Raw genomic sequence first — 13,893 nt, 5'->3', positions numbered from 1 at the left:
CCCCTCCTCTTTAACCCACCTTTTGCATTCCATTTACTGTCCGCATTAAAAACCCCTTGCACTCTCCTGTACCATGGGATTTGGAGCCAACTCCACTATGGTTTCTTCAGCCATTTAGCAATGATCATCACCATTGTGCAGCCAGGCAGAGCAGGAGCTCAGCCCAAGGGACCTTCACTAACTTTTTGATACTGATGGCTCCATTGCTGATTTTTTTTTTTTTTACAAGTCCTCACAACGTCCAGCGACTAGCTCAGTTCGTCTGTCACAGCATAGGTTGTTCAACCAAAGCTGTAACTGGTACACCAGAATTACTCCACCCCTCAGCCTTCCTCTTAATTCCATTGGCTCCTGCTTCAGAGGTTATCCTCACCAGTTCGCCGTCCTGGCAGGATGTGAGAAGCTGCCAATCATTTTGCAGGTTTGGATGATCCTGACTGGGTGGCCTCCAGAGCAGAATGTTCACTGCAGAAAACTCCATTCCACAGTCCTTCTTCTATTAAACATTGGAATTGTTTGACCAGGCAGATTATCAGTAAAGACGGACCAGGAATGTGAATTGTAACCCAAGTATTTGATACTCTATGAAACTGTTACCAGGTACAATGCTTACATTAGTGGTATGATGTTCAATGATAAATGCAGTTCTCCTGCTGCAGGTTAACACAGTCTGCTCGTGTTCAACTGTAACTAATGGGCTGGTTTGCTGCTGACCCTGTTCTGAGTTACTTGTTTGTTTCACTGCATATTGTTTGTAAAGAAGTAGTTTACAATATACAAAATTAAGCGCATTGAAACAGTAAGATTTCTTGAACGCTTCAGGTGTTCCGGGGAAAAGATACTGGGTTAAAACCTTTGGGCTTTTCTCAGTGACTCCAGATTTATGGAATAGAGTTCCCAACTGTGGCCAGATGTATTCTGGGAGATGTCATCACATGACCCCCCCCCCCCCCCCCTCCCCCCCCCAATATCTTCAGCTGCCCCTCCCTGGAGTCCGGACATTGGCTGCCCAACATGTCAATTATCTGAGCCCCGCCTACCCAAGGCTTTTCATTGTGTCCCGGTTTTGACTTGTGGAAAAATCTTGTCTCTAATTATCTCCCTGCCCTGTAATCCTACTTTACCAGAATGCTTCATTTGTATTTGTCACTCCTGTGCATAACATTATGGAATGTTTTATTTACATTTTGAGCAACGTTTAGCAGGTTGGAGATTTAGTTCTGGGGTGAGGAAGTGTGTGTTGAGAATTATGGGTTTAAGCAAATGTTTGTCTCTTTTGAAATTGGTTGGTGTGGGATCGAGCAGTATTTACTCTTGACCAAACAGTGACACATAGAAAAAATTGAGCAAGACAGCAGCAAATATCAAAACGCAAAATAACCTCTTCAAGCTTGCTGACTTTTCATGGGGTGCAGATCCTCAAATCTTTTTTTAAAATATAAATTTAGAGCACCCAATTCATTTTTTCCAATTAAGGGGCAATTTATCATGGCCAATCCACCTAGCCTGCACATCTTTGGGTTGTGGGGGCGAAACCCATGCAAACACTGGGAGAATGTGCAAACTCCACACGGACAGTGACCCAGAGCCGGGATCGAACCTGGGTCCTCGGCGCCGTGAGGCAGCAGGGCTAACCCACTGTGCCACCGTGCTGCCCCAGATCCTCAAACCTTAAGGATGACGGTAGAGTACTGCGCACCAGTGTGGAACAACTCTCCCCACACCAGTCTTGTAGGTACTAAACACAACACAACAATGCACATCATCTTGGGTACTCTCCAATCAACTCCACTCCCCCGCGTCCCATTCCTGAGCAACATCCTGCTCCCTCTCGAGAAAGGAGATTGCAATAAGAAAGTTCCTGGAGAAGGTTTACGTCGACCAAGACTGCTGTTACACCAGGACCGTGCCAATCCACCTGCTGCTCACCTTGCGCTACACCAGCCTATACAGCTAAGACCACTGTGCCAAGGAATAACCGTGACCTTATAGCAGCAGGAATGAAACCAACATGCCATCATTAAAAAACACTTCCTCATCACAGATCCCACAGCTCTCCTGCCACAGCTTCAACCTGTCACACCAACATTGGGAACTCCCGAACTGTTTCCGCATTGACCAAGGCTGTCTTTGTGCAGAAAATTGGCTCGTGGAGCCCTGCAGGGAAGCCAGACCACAGCTGTGGAGCACCCCAATTAATGACTGGCATCATTTGAAGGCTACCCCCGACAAATCCAGGGAGGGCACAGAGCTCCATCAGGCCATTACGGAAGCTATTGCCTGGCTTGGTGCAGTAACCAAAGTAAAGTAAGGATCTTGTATGTGGTGTACACTGTGCCGTCATATGTTGGTGGTGGAGAGATGGACATGTGCGGATGGGATGCCAATCGAGCTGGATACACATTTGGTTGCTTGAAAGTGAGTGAACAGGATAGAACAGGAGTGAAGATTTTACTAAAGGTGAGTGCATGGTTGAACAGCTAGAAAAGTACCTACAGTGTGGAAGGCTAAGGCAAGTATTTGGCTGCTTGAAAGTGAGGTGGGTAGCCAGCTAGTTTGAGATTTTGGCTACTTAACTGGATGAACTCTGAGTCATGAGGAGAGCAGAAAAACTCGATAGTGACCAATGGTGTTCTGTTTATCTCTGCATCATTTACACTACTGTACTATCTGAGTGACATTCCATTACTCACAATTGGGTGGCAGTGGTTAGCACTGCTGCCTCACTGCGCCAGGGACCTGGGTTCAGCTCCAGTCTTGGGCGACTATGTGGAGTTTGCACGTTTTCCCCCTGTCTACGTGGGTTTCCTCCGATTGCTCTAGTTTCCTCCCACAGTCCAGAGATGTGCAGGTTTGGTGGGGTGACTGGGATAAGGTAGGGGAGTGGACTGAGGTCCGTGCTCTTTCAGAGAGTTGGTGCAGACTCAATAGGCTTCCTGGCCCGCTAGGATTCTATGGGGTGAAACATTTTTGCATTGTTCCTACAATTTGTTGAAGCACAGTATGAGGCTACCGGTGTTGGATGTGTAGTTTATTCCCATTAATTTTAATATAAGAAATCGAGTCAACTTTAAATAGTCTGACTTAATTATTTTGGCCTGGATGGTCCAGGGCTGCTTGTGTGGCATATGCAGGGTTGCCATCTGGTGCAGGGGAGATGATTTTGGGGAAGTGTACAGTTTGTTAATAAAAGAGACTTGCATTTTATTCTTCCTCCATGTACATGAACTTGGAAAGTTTTTGATCTGTAGAGTATTACATTAATTTGGAATAAAAGCAGAAAAACGTGCTCAGCATGTCGGGCAGCATCTGTGGAGAGGGAAAGTGTTGTATGTTTCAGGTAAATGACCGTTATCATTAATTTGCATTTGCTCTCGGACCCAAGGTTCATTTTTCATAGCCTGAAAACAAACCATGCTGACCACATTAGAAATCGCAAAGTCGAAATGGCCTCCATATCTTTCATTGTCTCTTGCCACCGCACTCCACCCCGCTCCCCCCTCCACAAAAACATTATCATCAAAGTTTTAGCTCTAAACAGCAACTTAATAAATTTAGATTGATGCATTTATTTAAAATATCAATTTGAGTGATACTTGAAGCAAGCTACAGTTTCTCCAGAGATTCGTTGACTGACGAATATAGGACGGAGGAGCGAACTGACTCCTTTCCCATCTACCCCATGCTATAATCCAGGATTACTGTCTGTAATTGTGGTTGTGTCCCAACTATTCCTTCAGTAAGCACTGGAAATCAAACTGTTAGAATTGAGCATGACATTTTAGGCTATTAGGGGCATTTACTGTCACATGGCACATAATAAGGCTTGCATTAGCACATGTAAGGGGAAGCTGATTGACTGGTTGTTTTGAACTATTTGGGTGCGAATGGTGATGAATATTGAAAAACTGAGGAAATTGGAATATAAAAGTTTTAATTGGTGGACTCCTGTTTGCGCAGTAGGGTTTATTTTGTTAAATTAACTGCTGTATCGCACAAGCCAGTTTCCTGCAAAAATAAAAGGTTGTTATGGGATTCCGTGCTAATAGGGAAGGAGCAGGCTGTGAGCAGAAGCTAGGGTTTCTACCTCCCAACAGCTGTATCTTTCTGATGTATGGAAAGCCTGCTTTCCAGCTTGGATAGTATATATCCAAGTTTGTTCCTCCCCTTTTTGAATTTGGTTTCAATCTAATTTTAACATTACAAAGTATATGTAGTGTGTATATCTTCATACAAGCGGTAAAGATGGGCATTTTTAATGTGTGATTTTAAAACAAAACTTTGGGATTTTATTGTTTTTAACCCAGGTGATGAATTTTCCGCTGGCTTCTTGATTCGAAATGGTGCCCGTGTAAATGCAGCTACACATGGAGAGCAGGAAACGCCACTTCATCTTGTGGCATCATACAGCTTAAAAAAACACTCCGTAGAAGCAATGGTAGGGATGGCACGTATTGCGCAAGCGCTTTTGGAAGCATCTGCCAATTCCAATATGCAGGATAGCAAAGGGCGGTGAGTACCAGTGTGTTTTTTGGGTACATTATCCTCTGGCATCTTTCCTATCTAGTCTCCTGCAATTTCTGATAGTGTGATAAGTGTGCAGCCAAGGACTACTTTCATCACTTCTTTCTCACTTGTACTCTGTTTTTCGTTTCTCTGCCTCTCTTTGTTTGGATTGTGGAGAACTGAATTCCATTTATGGTGTGCTGTTGTAAATATCAGGGTAGCAACGCCATGAGTTTGAGTCATCCTACTTTCTGCATTGGGATTGTAAATTGAATTTAATCCTACAATGTCTAAATCCAACTGGAGGAGCTGTAAACAATCTGGATTCTGTGAATGATGCATTGTTTAGATATTGAAAATTTTCTGATAATTTCTCCACAGTGGGATTGTTCATAATGTGCAGCATTGCCGTAACAGCAGACACTGCACTGGGTAACTCTCATCCCCCTATTCCTTCCTTTTTACACAGGACACCCTTGCACACATCTATATTGGCAGGCAACGAGAATGTCTTAACCCAATTACTGCAGTGTAAACAGTAAGTATGAGTCAAAAATGTTGTTGCTTCTTCTGAAAGCAGCTCTTAATTTCTAGTAATTGTTTTCACCACGCTGTGATTCAACGCTGTTTTTAAAAAAAAAAAAAAAAAAAACGTCTCTTGGTTTAACTATTTTCTAGATGTGACTTGGAGCTGAAGGACCACGAAGGAAGTACAGCACTGTGGTTAGCCCTCCAGTATATAACCGTGGACCCTGATCAGTCGGTGAATCCATTTGATGATGTTCCGGTTGTAAATGGCACATCGTTTGATGAGAACAGTTTTGCAGCAAAGCTTATTGAGCGGGGTAGTAATCCTGATGCTCCGGATACAACGGGTGAGAAACTAGCTGCCACACAATGAAAATGAGATATTTGTGTATAACAATGTTTCCTCTTGAGCTGTAGGGACTGGAATATGCACTTTACAAGCTGGCCATGAAAAATCAGAGGGAACATTGGTGTATACGAGGTGACTTGGTGTGATTAGAAACGAGATGATTTGATGGAGCTATTTTCATATGTTCTGACATGATAAAGTGACACATTCTAGCATTTAGCGAGTGTGCACATGCATCCCCTTGCCTGAAAGGATGTCAAAGGTTAGCACCATCCCAATGATTGAGCAGTTTTCTTGAAGGGCACATAATAATAATCTTTATAATTGTCACAAGTAGGCTTACATTAACACTGCAATGAAGTTACTGTGAAAAGCCCCTAGTCGCCAGACTCCGGCGCCTGTTCGGGTACACTGAGGGAGAATTCAGAATGTCAAATTCACCAAACAAGCACATCTTTCAGGATTTGTGGGAGGAAACCGGAGCACCGGAGGAAACCCATGCAGACACTGGGAGAACATGTAGACTCCGCACAGACAGTGACCCAAGCGGGAATTGAACCCAGGACCCTGGCTCTGTGAAGCAACAGTGCTAACCACTGTGCTACCATGCTGCCCCTTAGCTTGATAACCACCCACTGCATCATCAGCATACCATGGCTGCACTGCACAATTAACTTCACTACAGCACTCTGAGAATACTTGAACAGAATCTCTCTCCCCTGTATCTTCTACCACTGAGAAAGGCGAGGGGAGTAATGTTGTGGGAACATCTTGACCTCCCAAGTCACACCATCCTTACTTAATCTGCTCCTATATCATCAAACTTCAAATACCAATGAAACTTCCTCTGAACTTTCTTCCCTCAATCTCTTATTTCCTCTCCCTCAAATGCTTGTCTTACTTCTGCTTAAGTACATCTGTTCTATTTCCTGCCATTCTATGGTAGAGGGTTCCACATCTTGCCATTCTTTGAATGAGGAAATTTCTTCTGATTTCCCAACTGGGTTTCTTGGTGACTATCTGGTAGCCTCTAGTTATGCTCTTCCTCCACGGATCAGGTTTGATATGCGTGCAGGAATCCAAAGTATTGATGTAGTCTGAGTTCTCATTTTACTTCTGACGTGAGAGAGGGTGCGAGCAGTCTACCTCTTGCATTGTCGGCTTGCTTATAGTGGATTTTGTTTCTTCAAGATGGTCCCACCTGAATAAATGCATAGAAAGTAAGAAACTTTTGGGGGACCAAAGAATGTGGGGCAGCATGGCGGTGCAGTGGTTAACACTGCTGCCCAGCGCTGAGGACCCGGTTTGATCTCTGCCCCGTGTGAAATTTGCACATTCGCCCCATGTCTGTGTAGGAAAAAAAAAAAAGAATTGGATCTCTAAATTAATTAATTAAATAAATTAATTTAATATTAAGAAAAGAAACAAAGAATGAATTTGCAGACATAGCACCGTTCAAATCCTTGGCATCCTAAAGTGCTTTGCGACCTTTGGCAATGTGGCAATTTTAATTTAAGCACGGCAAGGCCCAGTAATCGGCAATGAGTGACTCATTTAATCTAGGGCCAGGACACTGTAGAAATCCTGTAATACTTAAAAAATGTTTTTTTTCCTAAATAAATTTAGTACCAATTCCTTTTCCAATTAAGGGCAATTTAGCATGGCCAATCCACCTACCCTGCACATCTTTTTGGATTGTGGGGGTGAGACCCACACAGACACTTGTGCAAACTCCACACGGACTGTGACCCAGGGCCGGGACCGAACCCGGATCCTCGGCACTGAGAATACTTTTTTTTTTAAAGTGATGGTGGATGAGCAAGCAAACCATTTGATGCCTCATCCCAATATGGCATATGTCTCAAAGCAACATGTTATGAAGTGCCAGGTTAACTTGTCTCCCCATGTGAAAGAAATGGTTATGTTTGTGCCCTATGGGGTCGGTCATGATCTTGACTAGTGTTCATATCCAGAGAAGAACATCTTGTTTGAGATTTTTCTGTAGGTTTCATATTTTCTTTCTCCTGGTTGCTTTATGATTTTCTCTTTCTCCAAGACTGAAGTGTCTCTATAACCTGGTGATGTTACAAGCCCGGTGTGGGATCCATTATAAAAAATTTAGAGTACCCAATTAAATTTTTCCAATTAAGGGGCAATTTAGTCTGGCCAATCCACCTACCCTGTATATTTTTGAGTTGTGGGAGCGAAACCCACACAAACATAGGAAGAATGTGCAAATTCTACACTGACAGTGACCCAGTGCCAGGATCGAACCTGGGACCTCGGCGCTGTGAGGCACCAGTGCTAACCACTGCACAACCGTGCTGCCCCAGTTGTGGGATCCTTTAGCCAAAATAACCAAATTTACTAAATGACCCCATAAAGAAATTAGCAACAAAGTTTCACTTTTTGTATTTTTTACTTTTACAACAGACAAATGTCAACTAAAAAGGTAAATTTCATTTTAAATAGTTGATACAACAAGGATGCGTCTTTTACAACCGCAAGTACCACCCTTCAGCTATACATGCTGCACATTTCCACAACATATTGTTCTTTTATTCATGCAGGGTAGATAGGAGTCTATTCCAACATTAGCTGGCACCACCGGGTTTCACGGGTATGATTATCAGCGAGGCACACTTCTATGCTTCCTTTCCATTGGGTGATGACGGCTCTGACGGTCTAAGCTTTCCCACCAATAACTCCCCAGTTCATGGTTTGGTCACTTCTGGGAAATGTTGCTCTCTTTGGTTGTTTCTAAATATGGCGGTCAATATGCTCGCCTTCCTTAATTCTAATTACGTTCGCTTTAGAGTCGCCAGGTATCTTTCGATGCCGCCACAAGGTTCAAACCCGAATACTGATCAAAGAGTCGGTACACCAGTTAGTTAGTTCAAAGTCAATACTATTTATTTACACACACAGCAATATCTACTCGTGCATGAAATACTACAGACTAAACTATCATTACTGCTAAAGCCTATACTTAGCTTTGGGCGCCCACTCAGTCAGAGGAACAATGGCCATTGTTCGGTTCTGAGGCTGCTGGGGTCGAAGTGGTAGGGGGGAACAGCTAAGGTTGTCCATCTGGTAGCGAGCGTTGACCTTGGACCTACTTGTTTCTGGTGTTGCTGGTAGACTGGTCTCTCCGCTGTGGGAGCCAGGTCCAAGAGAGCGATTCTGCCGCCGCCTTGTACCCGAAGGGGCTTTGCGCGCTTTTGGGCGGGCCTTGAACTTGGCCCCAATCAATTGGGCCACTTCTTGATCATTCGCATTGATCCTGACCAATAAAGGGGTGGGTGTCCTGATGGCTGGGCGTGTCCTAGGTGGCCGTTGGCCTTGCTTTTGTTTCTGCTTTCGGTTTGGGGAGCTGGCGCCGTGAGGTCTGGGGCCAGATCGGTTACTTAAGTATCTTCCTTTGTTCCCGGAGATGGGCCATCCATATGCTCATGGGCCTACAGTTTGGTCTCGTCTGGGAGCTGTTTCTCCAATATGCAGGCAGGCTCTTTCTTAGCATTGTCCATATTTCCCTGTAATCTTTGCAAATGTCCATTTTGTATTCTGGAAGTGGCCATCCCAGATGGCTACAGAAAACACCCAGCTCTTTCATACGCAGCTTTAGTCATTTCAGTTTTTTAATGTTTCAGGTGAAAAGGTGACTTCTCAATTCACTGTTTGTTTGGTACAACAGTGTCAGTGGGAATTACTTCTCGTAGCATTCAGAAGGAAAAATATTACCAGAATAGAATCATTACAACACAAGGCAACCATTCAGCCATTGTGTCAATTATGACTCTCCTTGGGAGCAATTCACATACTACTCCTTCCCCACATCCCTATATACTCATCCATTTCGGGCATTTTGAAAATGCGGAAAACTTTGCCTGCTCCATCTGAAAACGAGCTGCCCAGTCTGATCTCCTATTCCAACACTTTACTCCTGGATCTTACTGGATTTCAGGTGCATATCCAATATACTATACATACAAGTTCCTTAATCCATCCAAAACTCTTCAGCACGCACTTCCTATTGGGTTTTCCACTATAAATTCCCTATGATCATGTTTATAAAGGTTCCATGCCATATGTATGCATGTCATGCTGTAATGACACACTCTAACCAGGGGTGGCACAGTGGTTAGCAGCGACAGGGACCCGGATTCAATTCTGGCCTTGAATGACTGTGTGGAGTTTGCACTTTCTTCCCGTGTATCCGTGAGTTTCCTCCAGGTGCTCTGGTTTCCTGCGACAGTCCAAAGGTGTACAGGTTAGGTAGATTGGCCATGCTAAATTGCCCCTTAGTGTCCAATGGTTAAGTGGGGGTGATGAGGTGGGGGAGTGAGCCTAGGTAGGGTGCTCTTTTAGAGGGTTGGTGCAGACTTTTTAATTTAGAGTAGCCAATTATTTTTCTTTTCAAATTAAGGGGCAATTTAGCCGTGCCAATCTACCTAACCAGCACATCTTTGGGTTATGGGGGTGAAACCTATGCAGATATGAGGAGAATGTGCAAACTCCACACGGACAGTGACCCAGGGCCGGGATTCGAACCCGGGTCCTCAGCACTGCAGTCCCAGTGCTAACCACTGCGCCACATGCTGCCCTGGTGCAGACTCGATGGGCCAAATGGCCTCCTTCACTGTAGGGATTCTATGAACCACCCAGCCTTTGCTCCAGATAAATTCCTATCCTGAAAACCACGGTTTCCCACTTTGCCGACAACCTTTGCTATCTAACGAAGCAAAATCTAGTTATTTGCTTAATAACCAAATGTAAAGTTTTTAAAATGGTGACTGAATTTCTTTCAATTATTCCCCAACCTCTGCTATTTCTTTACCTGAACACTACACTTGGTCCTGACTCCTTATGTCAATCTCCCTTGGCAAATTATGCTTGAGAATAATTGTAAATCATGGTGCTATCCATTTACATGGTATAAAATCATTAATTGAGAGAAGATCCATTAATTAGTTAATCCCAACCCATTATACTCTTCAGAGGTTTCTAATTGTGTATTTCACTCTTGAATTCTGTGTTAGGCAATTGTCTGATGCAAAGAGCATCCGAGACTGAAAATGAAGCTGCTGCACTCTTTCTGGTTGCTCATGGGGCCAAGGTGAACCACACCAATCACCTGGTGAGTTTTTGAAGTTAATGTCCAAGGAAATGCTGTCTTGATTTATAAGAATGGGGAAACCCTTATGATCAATGGCCTTGTAACATATTAATTGGATGCAACTTCCTCTTTTATATTGAACTGCATTTAATTTGTGTTAAATTCTGCTCCAGGGCATTTTGTGATGCAATAGAGTTTCCAAAGCAGAATATGAAGCTGCGTCAGTAGCTTCAACACGCATACGTTCACCAGTACAAGAACACTTCCCTCAGTTGATAAAGCAGTCAGACAGAAGAGCCCAAGATTTGGTCTGTGGTGTTTGAAATTGACTTTGGCCAATTTTTCCCTTCCACCCTAATCAAAAGGTTCCCCCCCCCCAATTTGTAATTCAGTTACACTGATGACTGTTTGGACTATTGGATTGGAAGAGTGGGACTGAAATCCTGGTCTTTGCCACAGACCTGTGCTTGCTTTTTAAAGTAAAGGTCAAAAATTGGGGAAAAGAATGCCAGCCTTTTCAGGTGCTTTATAATTGTTATTTGTAATGTATTTCATGCTTTCTACTTTAATTGTTTCGACATTGATTCCATCATTTTGCCATTCTTTTGTCCCCAACCCATACCTCCAGCTTTGACAAAATTGACTGACTAATTTTCCAGCAACTACAGTTATCTGCAGCGTAAACCTTCCAACAATCTGCCTTTTTGTGTTGTGGGGAAATATTAAAACCAAGTAACTTTGGGAAAGTCAAATAGAATTAGTTGGGTTGTAGATTAAATACAAGCTTGTAGTTCTGAGTCAAGGTCAGATTATACATTTGCAGTTTGGTGGCGCTAAAAGTGAAATGTTACACTAGCCTTTCCGGATCCAGACTGCAAATGTGCACGGCCAGTAAGTTAGATGCCAGTGTGAGTGCTGATATGGAGCACCATTCAGAAGTCACAATCCAAAACTTGTAAGCCAATTAGAGTCAGAGATGGGGCAGTACCAAAAAGTGCAGATATAAAGTTACTGGTGCATGTGTTGCCTGCTCTCGTCTTTCCATTCTTCTATTTCCATTGCCCCGCTGGGCTTTTGTCTCTCGTTTTTATTTGAAAGTGTACGACCCAAGATTTTGCAATAAACTCCATCTCAAACTGCCACCGGATCCCATCTCATGTTTCAATGTTATATTGTCTGCTTCTCCAAAGAATATTTACTAGAATGGTATCAAGAAGCATAGTGGTTAGCACTATGGCTTCACAGTGCCAGGGTCCCAGGTTCGATTCCTGGATTGGGTCACTGTCTGTGCGGAGCCTGCACGGTCTCCCTGTGTCTGCGTGGGTTTCCTCCGAGTGCTGCGGTTTCCTCCCACAAGTCCCGAAAGATGTGCTATTATGTAATTTGGACATTCTAAATTCTCCCCCTGTACCCAAACAGGTGCCGGAATGTGACGAGTAGGGACTTTTCACAGTAACTTCATTGCAGTGTGTTTTAAAAAAAAAAAAAAAGTAGAGTACCCAATTAATTTTTTCCAATTAAGGGGCAATTTAGCGTGGCCAATCCACCTAGCTTGCACATTTTTGGGTTGTGGGGGCGAAACCCACGCAAACACGGGGAGAAAGTGCAAACTCCACACGGACAGTGACCCAGAGCCGTGCTCGAACCTGGGACCTCGGCGCTGTGAGGCCGCAGTGCTAACTCACTGTGCTGCCCTCATTGCAGTGTTAATGGAAGCCTACTTGTGACAATCAACATTATTGTTGCAAGGATGAAGGGCTTCAGTGATATTGATCTTTATTAATGTCACAAGTAGATTTACATTAACACTGCAATGAAGTTACTGTGAAAATCCCCTAGTCGCCACACTCTGGCGCCTGTTTGGTACACAGGGAAAATTCAGAATGTCCAGGTCACCTAACAAGCACGTCTTTTCGGGACTTGGTGGGAGGAAATCGGAGCACCTGGAGGAAACCCACGCAGACATGGAGAAAACATGCAGACTCCACACAGGCAGTGACCCAAGGCGAGAAAAGAACCTGGGGACCCTGGCGCTGTGAAGCAACAATGCTAACCACTGTGCTACAGTGATGTGAAGATGAGAGACGCTGGGACTGTTCTCGGAGCAGATACATTTAAGGGGGAAGATTACAAGTAATGTTCACAATTGAGGGGTTTTTATTTAGTAGATGGGGGAAATCCGTTCTGTTGGCAGAAGTACTAGTCGCCAGAGTGCACAGATTTAATGAAACGGACTAGGAGACCATTGAGAATTTTTAACATAGTTTTGATTTGGAATGTGGTGAAAGAATGTAGTATTTGTAGGATTCAGTATTCTTCAAAAGAAAACTAGATATATATTTGGGAAAGAGTTGGGAGGACTATTGGGGATGTACACTAGATTGGGACTAATTAGATAATGGGTACTCGCGATGTAAACTGGCTGACTCGTATGCTATATCAGTTCATCTGTATCTTTTAGGAATAAGATTGTTGGTTTGGTACAAATGATACTTGCCTACGAGGAGATAGTTTGATACTAGCAGGTTGCAGAAACCTTTTTATATATCAGAAGCTAAACTGTAGCATTGCCATATTTCTTAAGGTTAAAGGGCTCAAATGAAATGATGTTGAATATCTTGTAATGAACAGCTCTGCATGGCACAAGATGTTCTAACTGTTTTTCCAGAGAAAAGTCAGTGGCATCCAGGATAAATCTGACTGCAGCATTCATCTCTCATGCTTTATTTAGGGTGAATCTCCACTTCATACAGCCTGCCGTCATGGCCTGGCGAATCTTACTGTAGAACTACTGCAGCATGGAGCAAATCCCAACATCCAAACCAAGCGACCACTTTCTGTCAGTGCAGGTGTGTCACAAGACTCCACAGAGGGCTTTTATTTGCAGACTCCACTTCACATAGCAATAGCACACAATCATCCAGATGTGGTGTCTGTGATACTGGAGCAGAAAGGTTGGTTTACTCTTCCTCCAAACTGTTTAAAATATCATGTCAAATTGTAAGTGTTAATGAATGGCAACTTGTGTGGAGTCAAATTTAACACGTCTTGAACAGGTTGTGGGACAAATCTGGAAGTCCAGACCTCCAGACTCCTCCTCCCCACCTCTTTTTTTTTTTTTTTTTTTTTTTCTCATTCCTTTCCTCCCCATGGGCTTTTGACCAATGATAATTAAATGGTTTTTTTAACATTCCTTAAATGTACAGTATTAGTATTTTAATGTACTAGAAATTGATCGATCAGTTTGAGCCAATTTACATAATCATGACTGACATTTTGGTTGTGGTTCATTGTATTTCTCTGGTAATTCCCGAAAGTGCATCTCAATACTTCAAAGTAAATGAATACTTCAAAATTTATTTAACCGTTGGTTCCAAAACATGCCTACTTCAAC

At 43.4% G+C, this 13,893-nt stretch overlaps 1 protein-coding gene across 1 annotated transcript in view; it reads left to right on the top strand.

The window, feature by feature from the left end:
• ankfy1 (ankyrin repeat and FYVE domain containing 1) overlaps positions 1-13,893 on the top strand; it is a 135,738-nt gene that overhangs the window by 79,689 nt on the left and 42,156 nt on the right. The window contains exons 8-12 of the mRNA XM_072469161.1: positions 4,308-4,512; positions 4,976-5,044; positions 5,185-5,381; positions 10,423-10,520; positions 13,231-13,453. Coding sequence (XP_072325262.1) covers positions 4,308-4,512; positions 4,976-5,044; positions 5,185-5,381; positions 10,423-10,520; positions 13,231-13,453 — 792 coding nt within the window. The remainder of the gene's footprint in view (positions 1-4,307; positions 4,513-4,975; positions 5,045-5,184; positions 5,382-10,422; positions 10,521-13,230; positions 13,454-13,893) is intronic.

Source organism: Scyliorhinus torazame, chromosome 12 (assembly GCF_047496885.1).
Source record: "Scyliorhinus torazame isolate Kashiwa2021f chromosome 12, sScyTor2.1, whole genome shotgun sequence".
Classification (NCBI taxonomy): Eukaryota; Metazoa; Chordata; class Chondrichthyes; order Carcharhiniformes; family Scyliorhinidae; genus Scyliorhinus; species Scyliorhinus torazame.
Note: the sequence above shows the minus strand (reverse complement) of the source record. Positions and strands in the feature narration are given on the sequence as shown.